Genomic DNA, 17,756 nt, shown 5'->3' on the forward strand with positions numbered 1-17,756 from the left:
TTTTATTTTTAATTAATTTGTAAACATTTCCAAATCATAATTCCATTTTAAATTCAGGTTGTAACACAACAAAATGTGGAAAAAGTCAAGGGGTGTGAATGTTTTTCTGAAAACACTGTATGCTAAGATATGCTATGTAGAAAAATATACTTTTTTTTTTACATACAATTAGGTCTAATGATTATGGCTTTAGAATGCAGGAAAAAGCTGTTTCATGTGTTTGAAAAATGCAACTTTTTCAGACCTAAGCCCCGCTCCAGACTAACCGTCCACAACAACACGTACTTTGAGCCCCCCTCAGATTTTTGGGGTGCATGACACCCTTGCACCAGAGAGTGTGATAAGGGGAGCAGCAGTAGTCAGAGGGTGCCTACTAAATGGTACCCTATTCCCTACAGTGTGGGGCTCTGGTCAAAGTAGTGCACTATGTAGCGAATATGGTGCCATTTGGGACACAGACCAGGCTTCACCTTGGACCCACCCGGGAGAAGTAGCTTTTGTAGCACAATGACGATGAGTAATGGATTGGGTCCCATGGTTGGGCACATTCAGCTCTAAGCACGTACGCACACAGTTCGCTGATCAAGAGAGAGAAAGTTAAACTCTGTGACAAACAGAGAGAGGGAGAGAGACAGAGACAGAGAGAAAGTTCAACTCTGTGACAAACAGAGAGAGAAAGAGGCAGAAAGAGAGAGAGAGAGAGAGAGAGACAGAGACACAGAGAGAGACAGAGACACAGAGAGACAGAGAGAGAGACAGAGAGAGGGAGGAGTAGATGAATCCTGCCTCTCCTTGTTTTCTGTCCTCAATAAATTAACAGTGTGCTGCAGCAGCGCTGGTCTGGAGACTGGCTGGGTGAGACCAGATCTGCATAATGAATAATTAGCTAATGCAGGGAGATGCCAGCCAGGAGCCAGCCCACTGAACTAAGCTTGTCTGTATCCTCAATGGCACCCTATTTCCTATAGTGCACAACTTTTGACAAGGGCCCATAGGGGTAAAAGGTAGAGCACTATGTAGAGAAAAGGGTTCTATTTAAGACTCAGCCTACGTCTCCCTCACTACCACCACCTATTGACACTGCGTAGTGAAGCATCAAATATTCACCAGCGGCTAAGCTTACACCTGTCCCTTAATGCAGCTGAAGGAGTCACAGCCCCATCCTGCATCTTTCAGGAGGTCCAATGAGCCTGTAAATGCAGGTCACAGCTATAAACACAACCTATGGCAGTAACAAATGTACTCTATGTGCATATGGCCCTCTCATGCACTGTGGTATTTTACCAGCATACACTGCTGTTCACTTAAATGTTAACTCTGTGAGAATATTACAAAGACAGTCATGATCATGACCTTCATGTGCCAAGGGACTCAACATTACATAAATTATGATAATATAGGTCAAAAACAGACCTGAGCAATCTGGTAAAAGCAAAACAAAGCCACACATTGACAAAAATATGGGTAAAACTTCACTTGACACCTAACCTGTCATAATATATAACACTGTCATGACCTGTCATAACCTGTCATAACATAACACTGTCACGACCTGTCATAACACTGTCACGACCTGCCATAACGTATAACACTGTCACGACCTGTCATAACATATAACACTGTCACGACCTGCCATAACGTATAACACTGTCACGACCTGCCATAACGTATAACACTGTCACGACCTGTCATAACGTATAACACTGTCACGACCTGTCATAACGTAACACTGTCACGACCTGTCATAACGTAACACTGTCATGACATATAACACTGTCATGACGTAACACTGTCATAACATAACACTGTCATGACATATCATAACATAACACTGTCATGACATATCATAACATAACACTGTCATGACATATAACACTGTCATGACCTGTCATAACATATAACACTGTCACGACCTGTCATAACATATAACACTGTCATGACCTGTCATAACATATAACACTGTCATGACCTGTCATAACATATAACACTGTCATGACCTGTCATAACATATAACACTGTCATAACATATAACACTGTCATGACCTGTCATAACATATAACACTGTCATGACCTGTCATAATATATCATAATATAACACTGTCATGACCTGTCATAATATATAACACTGTCATGACCTGTCATAATATATAACACTGGCATGACCTGTCATAACCTGTCATAATATAACACTGTCATGACCTGTCATAATATATAACACTGTCATAACCTGTCATAATATATAACACTGTCATAACCTGTCATAATATATAACACTGTCATAACCTGTCATAATATAACACTGTCATAACCTGTCATAATATAACAGTCATAACCTGTCATAACCTGTCATAACATAACTCTCATGACCTGTCATAACCTGTCATAACATAACACTCATGACCTGTCATAACATAACACTCATGACCTGTCATAACATAACACTCATGACCTGTCATAACATAACACTCATGACCTGTCATAATATAACACTGCCATGTCATAACCTGTCATAATATAACACTGCCATGACCCATATATTTACACGTCGTATACTGCATTATTTTATGGCTGGTTATGACACCAACATAAGTGTCAAAACCCACATTTATTCAAATGTTTTTTCTCCCTGTCAAGAAGTTCCCTTTCGTTTGAAAGTTTGTTTCTTAAGTCCTTTGCTGTTGTTGTAATGAATTATTTACAGTCATGTCTTTTTCATCATATTTAAAATGACTTGTAGAAAATACACTATTATGACTCTGTCAAGAAGCATTATGACCAATGTTCCCTCTAAGCTGCGCACATGCGTGTCTGCAGAAGAAATATCGGCCAGCGCAGAGAAGCACGAGATTGAACTTCACTCAACTTTCTGGAGTTCTCCCCCTTAGTTATTAACCCTCCTGTTGTGTTCCTTTCATGTTAAATTAATTCTGTGTTCCCGGGCAAAAATGACCACCCCATTATAGCTGATTATAAATCCATAATGATACATATATTATCGCCTAATGTTGTGTTAGATCTTTTTATCAACTTAAGTTCTTGTGAACATTACAAGCTCAAAACGACTCATTTTTGAGTAAAAACTTTGCCATGACAAGTAATTTTTCCAACAATTGTTTACCGACAGATTATTTAACTTATAATTCACTGTATCACAATTCCAGTGGGTCAGAAGTTTACATTCACTAAGTTGACTGTGCCTTTAAACAGCTTGGAAAAGTGTAGAAAATTATGTCATGGCTTTAGAAGCTTCTGATAGGCTGATTGACATCATTTGAGTCAATTGGAGGTGTACCTGTGGATGTATTTCAAGGCCTACCTTTCAAACACAGTGCCTCTTTGCGTGACATCATGGGAAAATCAAAAGAAATCAGCCAAGACCTCAGAAGAAAAATGGAGACCTCCACAAGTCTGGTTCATCCTTAGGAGCAATTTCTAAACGCCTGAAGGTACCACGTTCATCTATACAAACAATAGTACGCAAGTATGAACACCATGGGACCACGCAGCAGTCATACCGCTTAGGAAGGAGACACGTTCGGTCTCCTAGAGATGAACATACTTTGGTGGGAAAAGTGCAAATCAATCCCAGAACAGCAGCAAAGGACCTTGTGAAGATGGAGGTCCTATATCGACATAACCTGAAAGGCCGCTCAGCAAGGAAGAAGCCACTGCTCCAAAACCACCATAAAAAAGCCAGACTACGGTTTGCAACTGTACATGGGGACAAAGATCGTACTTTTTGGAGAAATGTCTTCTGGATTGATGAAACAAAAATAGAACTGTTCGGCCATAATGACCATTGTTATGTTTGGAGGAAAAAGGGGGGAGGTTTGCAAGCTGAAGACACCATCCCAACCGTGAAGCACGGGGTGGCAGCATCATGTTGTGGGGTGCTTTGCTGCAGGAGGGACTGGTGCACTTCACAAAATAGATCTCATCATGAGGATGGAAAATGATGTGGATATATTGAAGCAACATCAAGACATAAATCAAGAAGTTAAAGCTTGGTCCCAAATGGGTCTTCCAAATAGACAATAACCCACAAGCATACTTCCAAAGTTGTGGCAAAATGGCTTAAGGACAACAAAGTCAAGGTATTGGAGTGGCCATCACAAAGCCCTGACCTCAATCCTATAGAAAATATGTTTGCAGAACTGAAGAAGCGTGTGCGAGCAAGGAGGCCTACAAACCTGACTCAGTTCCACCAGCTCTGTCAGGAGGAATGGGCCAAAATTCACCCAACTTATTGTGGGAAGCTTGTGGAAGGCTACCTGAAATGTTTGAACCAAGTTAAACATTTTAAAAAGGCAATGATACCAAATAATAATTGAGTGTATGTAATCTTCTGACCCACTGGGAATGTGATGAAAGAAATAAAAGCTGAAATAAATGACTACTATTATTCTGACATTTCACATTCTTAAAACAAAGTGGTGATCCTAACTGACCTAAACACAGGGAATTTTTACTAGAATGAAAATGTCAGGAATTGTGAAAAACTGAGATTAAATTATTTGGCTAAGGTGTATGTAAACTTCCGACTTCAACTGTAATATTGAAACCATGTTACGATTGTTTGTGAGAATGCCAACAGGTGTGGTTCCCGTGGGAGAAAGATTCTATTGGGGAAAGGTTCCTGTAGGGGTTGCCATGGAAGCCAAGAAGGGGAGTGAGGTGTGTGTGTGTGTGTGTGTGTGCTCAAACATAAATGCATGTGGGGGTCTGGGTGCGGAAGCATGTCCATCTGATGAATAGCATGTGCCTGAACTAAAACTTTATAAATATAATGGGTTAGTGTATAAAGTTTTATAATGACCCGGTCATTATTGACCGGGAACACCACAGGTGTACAAAAGTTAAATAAAACACCCAACATTTTATGAAAATCATCCAAATGTATTTTGTGTGTTCAGATGCCCTGCGTGGACAAAGTCATAGAACCTTATGACAATTAGAAAAAATTAGCTTAATTTTTTCAGAGACAAAACTTGTAAAATCGGTCCAATTCGACCGGAAAACAGCAGGAGGGTTAACACTATCAAGTTTTCCCTTTAATGTGGGAATTGTGATTGAATAAATGCAATATTAGTCACCTTCAATGCAACATACCAAAACATAAACTGTGCAAGACTTAGTATGTAAAACTAACTATGCAAGAGATTTTGTTGTAGGCAGAACGCATCAGAGTAGGATTCTATTACATTGACAGACACGACTCAGGCCTGTACTCTACACAGACCGGTGACACCATAACATAACCAATCAGAGCTGCAGTAGGCCTATATGCAAATAGACCATTGCCATAATGGATCTGTTCCATTCACTTTGAACTGGACTGTGTTTACAGCATGAGCAGTTGAGATCAAAGTGAGAGTTGCATGTAGCCATGTGTGCACGTGTTCATATCCTTTACTAGTTAGTTAGTTATTAACCAAGTTTTAGATAAGATGTAGTCAGCAATAGCGGAGGTAATAATGGTATGGAAATTTTGTAAAGTTGTTTCTTGAATCAAGCAACATTTTCAGTGGATAAACAGGTTAATGTCAAGCCCTGCATGTTTTTTTCAAAAGTCTCAAGGAATGTAGGCCTACATTGAACACCACACATTGGCTGCTACTGTAGGCTGAATGATAGCGCAGCTATTTCCATGTTATGGGATGCATCTTCTCCATTGTTTTTGATGGTAGGCCACTCTGGTAGGTCTACATTATCATCATCCACAGCAGCCTACTTGACCACTGTCTGAAACTGTAAATTAAAGTGGGTACAGCCTGCCATGGTTCACAGTAAACGCATGCTGGAAGATGCACAGAATTTTTCACAACGTTCAAGTTTGTGCTCAGCAGACCTGAAATTTGCTCAGTGACGAAAACAATTAGAGGGAGCATTTATTATGACCACTTTGCTTGGACTAAGAAAACACCCTTTATGACACTGTCAAGAAGCATTATGACTATACTGTGCAGCTTTAATTGAACTAAGAAAATCCCCTTTATGACACTGTCAAGAAGCATTATGACTCTACTGTGCAGCTTTAATTGAACTAAGAAAATCCCCTTTATGACACTGTCAAGAAGCATAAACTTCAGAATTCTGTAAGCCAGATAGACCTGTCAAGTACACTCCATTATATCAGTCAAAAAGAGTGCGTCTTGTCCTGCTGAAATCCCAGTCATCAGCAACAGAGTATTGGGGTAGGTCTGTCTGACATCATAGGTGTGCGCAATTACAATGATCATTTAATATGGTCCATTTTAGAAAACATATATCATAATAATACTGTTGAGAAGTAGGCTGTTGTAATGGCATGGTTTCCCTCATATGGTAGGTTTTGTGGATTTTGACACTTATGTAGGTGTCAATCATCCATAAAATAACGTAACATATGTCACAACAGGTCTAAATGTGTGCATTGTCAGCTGTTATAACATTTCATGACCATGTCATAACGCAAGGTGTCAAGTAAAGTGTTACTGAACTGTGTGTGTGTGTGTGTGTGTGTGTGTGTGTGTGTGTGTGTGTGTGTGAGAATGACAAACAATGTGATCAAGTAAAAAGGCATGTAATTTAACTAACATTTTATTGTGCCAAGAACACAACCAAATGTTTTCATCTGATTGATAAGTGGCTAATCTGCCCTTGCCTTCCGTTCTGCTAGCTAACGTTCAATCACTGGAAAGTAAATGGGGCGAACTGAAAGCACGTATATCCTACCAACGGGACATTAAAAACTGTGATATCTTATGTTTCACCGAGTCGTGGCTGAACGACGACATTAAGAACATATGGCTGGGGGTTTTACACTATCGGCAGGACAGAACAGAAGCCTCTGGTAAGACATGGGGCAGGGGCCTATGCATATATGTAAACAACAGCTGGTGCACAATATCTAAGGAAGGCTCAAGGTTTTGCTCGCCTAAGGTAGAGTAGCTCATGATAAGTAGTAGTCCACACTATCTACCTACAGAGTATCTGTATTTTGTAGCTGTCTACATACCACCACAGACCGAGGCTGGCACTAAAAACGCACTCAGTGAGCTGCATTCCGCCATAAGCAAACAGGAAAACACTCATCCAGAGGCAGCGCTCCTAGTGGCCAGGGAATTTAATGCAGGGAATCTTAAATTAGTTTTACCTCATTTCTATCAGCATGTTAAATGTGCAACCAGAGAGCAATACATTCTAGACCATCTTTACTCCACAAACAAAGGACGCGTACAAAGCTCTCCCTCGCTCTCCATTTGGCAAATCTGACCATAACGCTATCCTCCTGATTCCTGATTACACGCAAAAAATTAAAGCAGGAAGCACCATTGACTAAGACTATAAAAAAGTGGTCAGATGAAGCAGATGCTTAAACTACAGGACTGCTTTGCTATCACAGACTGGAACATGTTCCGGGATTCTTCCCATGACATTGAGGAGTACACCACATCAGTCACTGGCTTTATCAATAAGTGCATCGAGAACGTCATCCCGCAGTGACTGTACGTACATACCCCAACCAGAAGCCATGGATTGCAGGTCACATTCGCGTTAAAGGTTAGAGCTGCTGCTTTCAAGGTACTCTAACCTGGAAGCTTATAAGAAATCCTGCTATGCCCTCCGACGAACCCATCAGACAGGCAAAGCGTCAATACAGGACTAAGACTGAATGGTACTACACCGGCTCTGACACTCGTCAGATGTGGCAGGGCTTGCAAACTATTACAGACTACAAAAGGGAAGCACAGCCAAGAGCTGCCCAGTGACACAAGCTTACCAGATGAGCTAAATAAATTTTAATGGTCGCTTCGAGGAAAGTAACACTGAAACATGCATGAGAGCATCACCTGTTCTGGACGACTGTGTGATCACGCTCTCCACAGTCGATGTGAGTAAGACCTTTAAACAAGTCAACATTCACAAGGGTGCTAGGCCAGACGGATTACCAGGACGTGTACTCCGAGCATCCACTGACCAACTGGCAAGTGTCTTCACTGACATTTCAACCTCTCCCTGTCCGAGTCTGTAATACCAACATGCTTCAAGCAGACTACCATAGTCCCTGAGCCCAAGAACACTAAGGTAACCTGCCTAAATGACCACCGACCAATAGCACTCACATCTGTAGCAAAGAAATGCATCGAAAGGCTGGTCATGGCTCACATCAACACCATTATCCCAGAAACCATAGACCCACTCCAATTTGCATACCGCACCACAACAGATCCACAGATGATGCACTCTCTATTGCACTCCACACTACCCGTTCCCACCTGGGCAAGAAGAAGAATTCTATTTTTTGACTACAGCTCAGCGTTCAACACCATAGTGCCCTCATAGCTCATCACTAAGCTAAGGACCCTGGGACTAAACACCTCCCTCTGCAACTGGATCCTGGACTTCCTGACAGGCCACCCCCCAGGTGATATGGGTAGGTAACAACATATCCGCCGCACTGATCCTCAACACGGGGGCCCCTCAGGGTGCGTGCTCAGTCCCCACCTGTACTCCCTGTTCACGCATAACTGCACAGCCAGGAATGACTCCGACACCATCATTACGTTTTCTGATGACACATCAGTGGTAGGCATGATCACCAACAATGACAAGACAGCCTATAGGGAGAAGGTCAGAGACCTGACCGTGTGGTGCAAGGACAACAACCTTTCCCTCAACGTGATCAAGACAAGGGAGATGATTGTGGACTACAGGAAAAGGAGGACCGAGCACGTCCCCCATCTCATCAACGGGGCTGTAGTGGAGCAGTTTGAAAGCTTCAAGTTCTTTGGCGTCCACATCACCAACAAACTAACATGGTCCAAACACACCAAGACGGCTGTGAAGAGGTCACAACAAAACCTATTCCCCCTCAGGAGACTGAAAAAATTTGGCATGGGTCCTCAAAAGGTTCTACAGCTGCACCATCGAGAGCATCCTGACTGGTTGCATCACTGCCTGGTACGGCAAATGCTCAGCCTCCGACTGCAAGGCACTTCAGAGGGTAATGTGTATGGCCCAGTACATCACCAGGGCCAAGCTTCCTGCCATCCAGGACCTCTATACCAGGCCGTGTCAGAGGAAGGCTCTAAACATTGCAAAAGTCTCCAGCCACCGTAGTCATAGACTGTTCTCTCTGCTAACGCACGGCAAGTGGTACTGGAGCGCCAAGTCTAGGTCCAAGAGGTTTCTAAACAGCTTCTACCCCCAAGCCATTGCATTGCCCCCACCCCCGGGCTACTCTGTTATTATCTATGCATAGCCACTTTAATAACTCAACCTACATGTACATAATTACCCCGACACCGGTGCCCCCACACATGGACTCTACTGGTACCCCCTGTACATAGCCCAACTATTGTTATTTACTTCTGCTCTTTAATTATTCGTTTTTCTTATCTCTTACTTTTTGGGGGCATTTTCTTAAAACTGTAGTGTTGGTTAAGGGATTGTAAGTAAGCATTTCACTGTTGTATTCAACACATGTGTTTTGATTTGATTGTCAAACAAATCACTTCAAAAACTAGATTACCTATGCACATTCATCCAAAATAATTACAACATCCAAACACTGTGCACCTGTCAACTTTCCATCAATTCGCAAGTGGTTGAAATGATCTCACCGGAGAAAGCATCCGAGCAGATAAGCGAATAAGCATTTCGCTACACCCATGACAACATCTGCAAAATATGTGTATGTGACAAATAAAATGTGATTGGAACAGTGCCCCTTTGTCTTCCTACATGTAGCTCATGTATCTGATGCAGTCTGACAAAAAAAGAGAACCACATGCCTAGCAAAAGTACTCAGTGGGATTCAAATTTAAACGTATCTAATTGTAATTTTTTGTCAACAATCTAGTCAAAAAGTGGTACAAAAAATGTGAACATGTTTTCATGGTTAATAAAAATTAGCTAACTTAAAAAAGTAATTGCATAAGTATTCAGACCCTTTTTTCATGCAAGCCTAAACAGTAGTTCAGTAGTAAGATCAGTAGTAAAATTTGGCTTAACAAGTCACATAAGTTACATCAACTCTCTGTGTGTGAAATAATACACTGCTCAAAAAAATAAAAAGGGAACACTAAAATAACACATCCTAGATCCTAGATCTGAATGAATGAAATATTCTTATTAAATACTTTTTTCTTTACATAGTTGAATGTGCTGGACAACAAAATCACGCAAAAATTATCAAAATTATCAACCCATGGAGGTCTGGATTTGGAGTCACACTCAAAATTAAAGTGGAAAACCACACTACAGGCTGAACCAACTTTGATGTAATGCCCTTAAAACAAGTCAAAATAAGGCTCAGTAGTGTGTGTGGCCTCCATGTGCCTGTATGACCTCCCTAAAACGCCTAGGCATGCTCCTGATGAGGTGGTGGATGGTCTCCTGAGGGATATCCTCCCAGACCTGGACTAAAGCATCCGCCAACTCCTGGACAGTCTGTGGTGCAACGTGGCGTTGGTGGATGGAGCGAGACATGATGTCCCAGATGTGCTCAATTGGATTCAGGTCTGGGGAACGGGCGGGCCAGTCCATAGCATCAATGCCTTCCTCTTGCAGGAACTGCTGACACACTCCGCACCAGCATATGGTCTCACAAGGGGTCTGAGGATCTCATCTCGGTACCTAATGGCAGTCAGGCTACCTCTGGCGAGCACATGGAGGGCTGTGCGGTCCCCCAAAGAAATGCCACCCCACACCATGACTGACCCACCGCCAAACCGGTCATGCAGCAGAACGTTCTCCACGGCGTCTCCAGACTCCGTCACGTCTGTCACGTGCTCAGTGTGAACCTGCTTTCATCTGTGAAGAGCACAGGGTGCCAGTGGCGAATTTGCCAATCTTGGTGTTCTCTGGCAAATGCCAAACGTCCTGCATGGTGTTTCTAACCGTTTGAGCAGACACATGCACATTTGTGGCCTGCTGGAGGTCATTTTGCGGAGCTCTGGCAGTGCTCCTCCTTGCTGCTGGGTTGTTGCCCTCCTACGGCCTCCTCCACGTCTCCTGATGTACTGGCCTATCTCCTGGTAGCGCCTCCATGCTCTGGACACTCCGCTGACAGACACAGCAAACGTTCTTGCCATAGCTCGCATTGATGTGCAATCCTGGATGAGCTGCACTACCTGAGCCATTTGTGTGGGTTGTAGACTCCGTCTCATGCTACCACTAGAGTGAAAGCACCACCAGCATTCAAAAGTGACCAAAACATCAGCCATGAAGCATAGGAACCGAGAAGTGGCCTGGTCACCACCTGCAGAACCACTCCTTTATTGGGGTGTCTTGCTAAATGCCTATAATTTCCACCTGTTGTCTATTCCATTTGCACAACAGCATGTGAAATGTATTGTCAATCAGTGTTGCTTCCTAAGTGGACAGTTTGATTTCACAGAAGTGTGATTGACTTGGAGTTACATTGTGTGGTTTAAGTGTTCCCTTTATTTTTTTGAGCAGTGTATATTTTATGACTACCCTTCCTCTGTCCCCTATACATAGAACATCTATAAGGTCCCTCAATCAAGTATTGAATTTCAAGCACAGATTCAACTACAAAGACCAAGGAGATTTTCGAAAGCCTCATAAAGAAGGGCAGTGATTGGTAGATGCGTAACAATAAATCAGACACTGAATATCTCTCCAAGCATGGTCTTGTAAATAATTATGCTGTGGATTATGTTTTAAATACCCCCTAGAGTCTAATGCCCCGGGGCTGGTTTTCAACAGAGCTAACATATAGAATTGTATTACGATGGTCATCCAAGGATCATTTAGCTATTTGAGTTCAAATTTTAGGACGTCTGTAGGTATGAAAAAATATATACAAAAATGATTTGATTAAACATTCGGCCTTAGTGCTATTAGCCCACATAAATCCATGTAATAACAGATGCATGCATGGAAAAACAGAAACAAAATGTAATGACTCAAAAGGAATTAAGTGTCTGTCCGATATCAGAGATACACCGAGTATACAAAACATTAAGAACACCTGCTCTTTCCATGACATATATGGACCAGGTGAATCCAGGTGAAAGCTATGATCCCTTATTGATGTCACTTATTAAATCCACTTCAAATCAGTGTGGATGAAGGGGAGGAGACGGGTTAAAGAAAGATGTTTACGCCTTGGAGTGTATGTATGCTATTCAGAAGGTGAATAGGCAAGACAAAAGATGTGTCTTGTGACACTTGTGGGGTTGTCAAGCCAAAGGGAGCACACCATTGTGTTCATGAGAGTTACAACTTCCTATAGAAGGGTATAGAGCCCGAAACGTCCCTGATGCTACAGATGTTTTCGTGAGAAGACCGATTTTCGGGATTTTCTCCTGGTCAAATCAAATTTTTTAAATTTGTCACATACACATGGTTAGCAGATGTTAATGTGAGTGTAGCAAAATGATTGACAAACGGTCTGACAAACATCGCTGTAGCTCAGCCACCTTCCACCGCAGATGTAGAAGGCCGAACATCAACAGATGCAAAGGATTGAGACACAGCCACGAGCTCAAACAGACGGATTTTGAGGGGGATTTTGTATTATTATTTTATGATGCCTCGAGCGGAGCAGGAGGAGGGAGGAGGAGCATGATGAGGAGCATGAGGAGGAGCAGGAGGAGGCCTCAAGCATAGAATCTTTTATTGGTTTATTTGTATTTTTTTTGGTTTTATGGCTCATGATGCCGCTTGATGACATGAGGCCTGAGGCAATTGCCTCTTCTGCCGAATGGAAAGTCAACCAGTGCGTGTGTCCCTCTAAATCATACTTCTGTGAGCAGTTTGCACTTCCTTAACATGCAGCACGCAGCTCAGTTGGATCAGAGAGTCGTTGGTACACAATGAGTTGTCCAGCTGAGGTCGTGAAGCGGTGCTGCTACAGACACACGCAGGAGGCTTCAATGGGAAACAGCTCCACAAATACTTGTAATTACCGTCACGGCCCTAGATACGTGGCTGGCTGCTCACTGAATGACTGGCCCCTTGAGAGCAATCGTCCTCACTCTCTCGCTCAGACTGCCGTGACTAGTGGTTAAAGGGCGATAGGTAGTCTAGCGGTTAGAGCATTGGGACAGTAAACGAAAGGTTGCTGGTTCGAATGCCTGACAAGGTAAAAAACAAAATCTGCCGATGTGCCTTGTAGCACTTACCCCTAATTTACCCAAGGTTGCCATACTACTATGGATGACCCAGTAAAACAACAAATGTCACTGCACCTGTCAGGTGTATGTGACAATAAAACAAAGTGTGGAGAGAAATGCATCACAAATGGCACCCTACACCCTATCTCCACTGGCTAAATGTAGTGCTTGAAGGTGACCAAATACTTATTTTCCACCATAATTTGCAAATTAATTAATAAAAAAAAATCCTACAATGTGATTTTCTGGATTTTTTTCTCATTTTGTCTGTCATAGTTGAAGTGTACCTATGATGAAAAGTACAGGCCTCTCGTCTTTTTAAGTGGGAGAACTTGCACAATTGGTGGCTGACTAAATACTTTTTTGCCCCACTGTATATATATATATGAGATAGAGAGAGAGAGCTAGATAGATATATAGTGATAAAGATACATAGAGATATATAGAGAGAGATAGAGATATATAGATATATCTCTATCTCCATATATAGCTCTAGATACATAGAGATATATGCATAATGGAAGAGAGGAGTGTATTTTCATATCTTCACTCCCTGGATTTTGGGTCACTAATGAGAAGCCATTGGTCGTCTCTGTCTGCAGCCAGCAGGGATGTGGTGCCTTTGCTATACAAGGTTAAATGTGCTTTATAAGACAGGCATGAAAACCAATGGCCTGTAAAATCAGCTCTCCTGCCCACTGAGTGAAATAAATAATGCTGCTAGGTTTTGTGGGGCGCCATGAACAGAGTTAAAGCAAAAAATATTGGCCTATTGCCATGCTACATTTGGCAGAAGTCCGCTCACTGAATATGGGAGACTGACCATAGAAAGTTGTAGATACTGTCGTTTTTAAAGAGAAATCCAGATATTTATCATGTTACACTTGAGCAAAACTACATGAAAAAAGGCAAGGTTTCCACCCTGATCTCTCCAGGCATAATGTAGTTCACGACAGATGGCTCCAATCAGTCCAATCACAAGTGAGTGGTCCTGTCCCACCAGTCCAACTGGACCTGAGAACACAGCAGAGCTGACAACTGGTGTTTTGGTTGTTTTATGACTACAATCTCCACTTTTTCTTCCTGCCTACCTCGGCCCCGCCTCCACAATTTCTTATTAATCTCTTTAGGTAGGAGGAAGTCTCTTCACCAAACAGGGAGATTTATTTGATTCTTTCTCCTAGGAATGGTGACGTTTAATGTCCTGTTGGAGAGGGGCAGAGTATGTATCCAAAACAAATTAAAAGCATGACTGACCAACTTTAACTGTATGTCTGCAGTATGTGTGTTGGAGAGGGCCAGAAAGAGGGTGTAAGCCTATGTGTGTTGGAGAGGGCCAGAAAGAGGGTGTAACCCTATGTGTGTTGGAGAGGGCCAGAAAGAGTAGTGGTGAGTCACCTGTGAGGGTAATGAATCTCAGAGGATCCGTGTTGATTGCCACACAAAGCAGCTCTGAAAAAGGGGGGAGGGGGACAAACTTGACACTTCTCTCCCTGCTTCCGTCATCCCATGGGGTCATTGTTTTCCCCCTACCAGCAGTAGACCAACTCCAATAGGTCTTCCTCGTCCGCTCCTCCCTCACCCCCTCCATTTAATTCCTTACCAGCGGTACACATCCACTCTGTCTCCTAAACTACTTAGCCAACTCCTCTGGGCCTCACTTCACCTCCTCTCCTTTTCCCACCACAAGTCAATACTTCAGCCTTGTTGTCAGCACCTCTGATTGAATGCTCGATAAACTCCCTCTGAGTGACATTATGTAATGATGAAAAACAGGGTTCACAGGAGGTCAGAGTTCCAAAGAAACAGAATTGACAAAACAGGAAACACAGCATTGCAAACAAGACAAACTTAGTTCAGTTTGTAGATTTTAGTCCTTGCCAGAGAATAACATCATATAGGAAAAGCATGCTGGTGCTTCATGGGGAGGAAGTGTTGGCAGCACCCAAGAATGTTCCCTATAATCTGGCACCCCTACAGTCACTCATTATTCAGGAGCCCTCTGTTAATTGTACATGTTTAATTAGAACAACACTGCTGCTAAGCATGCCTCACTGGATCAGAACACTGCAGCTAAGCATGCCTCACTGGATCAGAACACTGCAGCTAAGCATGCCTCACTGGATCAGAACACTGCTGCTAAGCATGCCTCATTGGATCAGAACAATGCAGCTAAGCATGCCTCACTGGATCAGAACACTGCAGCTAAGCATGCCTCACTGGATCAGAACACTGCAGCTAAGCATGCCTCACTGGATCAGAACACTGCAGCTAAGCATGCCTCACTGGATCAGAACACTGCAGCTAAGCATGCCTCACTGGATCAGAACACTGCAGCTAAGCATGCCTCACTGGATCAGAACACTGCAGCTAAGCATGCCTCACTGGATCAGAACACTGCAGCTAAGCATGCCTCACTGGATCAGAACACTGCAGCTAAGCATGCCTCACTGGATCAGAACACTGCAGCTAAGCATGCCTCACTGGATCAGAACACTGCAGCTAAGCATGCCTCACTGGATCAGAACACTGCAGCTAAGCATGCCTCACTGGATCAGAACACTGCAGCTAAGCATGCCTCACTGGATCAGAACACTGCTGCTAAGCATGCCTCACTGGATCAGAACACTGCAGCTAAGCATGCCTCACTGGATCAACCAGCAGGGATAACACAACTATAAAACATACTGCTAAATGTATTGTATTTTGTAAGAGAGTGAAATTCCACCCTCATTTAAGCCATGTAAAAAAAGAAGCTTAATTAGACAACAGGGAAATAGAGAGACTGAGACAAGCTATGTAAATGCTCTTTGAGCTTGTTTTAAATATTATTTTCTTGTGATTTTTAGCCAGGGCTCTTAGTGTACAGTAGTGTGGACAGCATTTTGCACAAAGCGTTGTGTATTGATTGAGATACTGTTATGAACAAAACAAAATGGAGGAATGTTTTAGCATGACAAGCTCCTATTTCTATACTCAGTTTTGAGATAAAAAAATGAATAAGAGTTCTCTCATTTAAAAGTCAGAGCTGCTGTATCCTATGGGTCCTAAAACACAGTGGCCTTCTGCAGTTATGACTCAGACTCTCACAGTTAAACACCACAGACCATTACAGTACTATGCGAAGCATCCACAATTGCCGGGTTTATCCGGGAAACAAATCATATTAATCATATAATATTGAATGATGTGAACTATCATTTGAAAATGATTATCACCTCAGTTAGGTAGGTCAAAATATTCCATCTGTTTTAACAGTAGGCTAGACAGCGCCAAAAACCTAGCTTTTTAATAGGCAAAGTGAACGCTAGCCTATTCTTAGACAGGAATAGTTAAATAGTTATGTAGAGCCATGTCTTGGTCCTGTGAGTCGGTGTGTGTACAGGACATATAGAGAGGCTCCACGTGGATCGTGCTGATGGGGAGCGGAAAACTGGGGAGCAAAGTGAAGCGTGTGCACAGACAGCAACCCCCCTCATCAGACGTTAGCACAGCAGGCTGGTTAAGACACGTGGAAAATACATTTCTCAGCAGGAGGGAGCTTTGCATGATTGGTCCGTTTTGAGCACCTCCAACTTGCTGGAAAGTCTAAATGTCATATTGACATGACATTTTTAAAAGGCACTTAGACCTTCCATGTCTGGAGCGTCCTCCTTTCACGAAATGATTTGAAAATGCCCTTAGGACATGTAATAATTGGGATTCATGATGACGACTTTCCATATATACACACACAAGTAAACCCTCCGGCTCAGAGAAGCACGTTTATGAGTTACGGTGAATATTATTTTTAATGTTTTCTAAAATGATTGAATATATGAACCTCTTGTAATATAAATATTATTATATCATAATATTTTAATGAATCAATGCTTTGACATGGTGAAAGGGATGGTCATTATTTTAATATGTCAATACTTTATCATCTTTCCAGTTTCTATCGAATTATGTTACAGTCATCATTCATTAATGAATGATAAACCATCATGCCCAGGCATCATTTGTAGAAATGGAATTAAAGAAAGCCTCGAGCGGTATCAAGGATAGCGGTGCGCTGCGCGTCTCTCCAAAACTTACCTACAACCAGCCACAGGAGCACCTGTTTCGAAAACACTGGTGTGGTATCCGATGCCATGGTCTTCTTTAAAAACGACTGTCCAATGCAAGAAGTTGGAGAAGCGTTAAGATGAAACAACGATAAAAGCGTCACAATTCTCCTCCCTAATGTATCCTCTGAGACGACCCTGTCACAGAATCACAGAGTTGTAATCCATAAGCATTGGACTCGTTCCTCTCAGCCAACTATAAAGGCAGCTCAACTGTCGTCACCGTCACTATCACCTTGCGCAAAAACTCGGAAGAGGTACACTTGGTTCGGGTCGTCGGGAGTTTTGCTTTCGCAGTAACCTATCCCGCCAGCTTTCTTTACGAAATAGATTCGCTATCATTTAAATACATATGCAACCAACATCGAGTCTTGACAATTCAAAAAATGGTAAGTTCCATTAGAGTCCAAAAACCTTGCCGACACTACGAGGACATACTTGGCAACTCCAACCAACCATGCGCAAGCTAAACATACTGAGCCAGAGTAGAGCCACCAGTGAACTGCTGTGTCTCGAGCGTGCG

At 42.6% G+C, this 17,756-nt stretch overlaps 1 protein-coding gene across 2 annotated transcripts in view; it reads right to left on the reverse strand.

The window, feature by feature from the left end:
* The window catches only part of ramp1 (receptor activity modifying protein 1), a 78,782-nt gene extending 61,026 nt beyond the window's left edge, over positions 1-17,756 (reverse strand). For both annotated transcript variants that reach the window (XM_064976811.1, XM_064976812.1), the window contains exon 1: positions 17,205-17,756. In XM_064976811.1, the coding sequence (XP_064832883.1) occupies positions 17,205-17,262 (58 nt within the window). In that variant the 5' untranslated portion in view covers positions 17,263-17,756. The remainder of the gene's footprint in view (positions 1-17,204) is intronic.

Source organism: Oncorhynchus masou, chromosome 10, assembly GCF_036934945.1.
Source record: "Oncorhynchus masou masou isolate Uvic2021 chromosome 10, UVic_Omas_1.1, whole genome shotgun sequence".
Classification (NCBI taxonomy): Eukaryota; Metazoa; Chordata; class Actinopteri; order Salmoniformes; family Salmonidae; genus Oncorhynchus; species Oncorhynchus masou.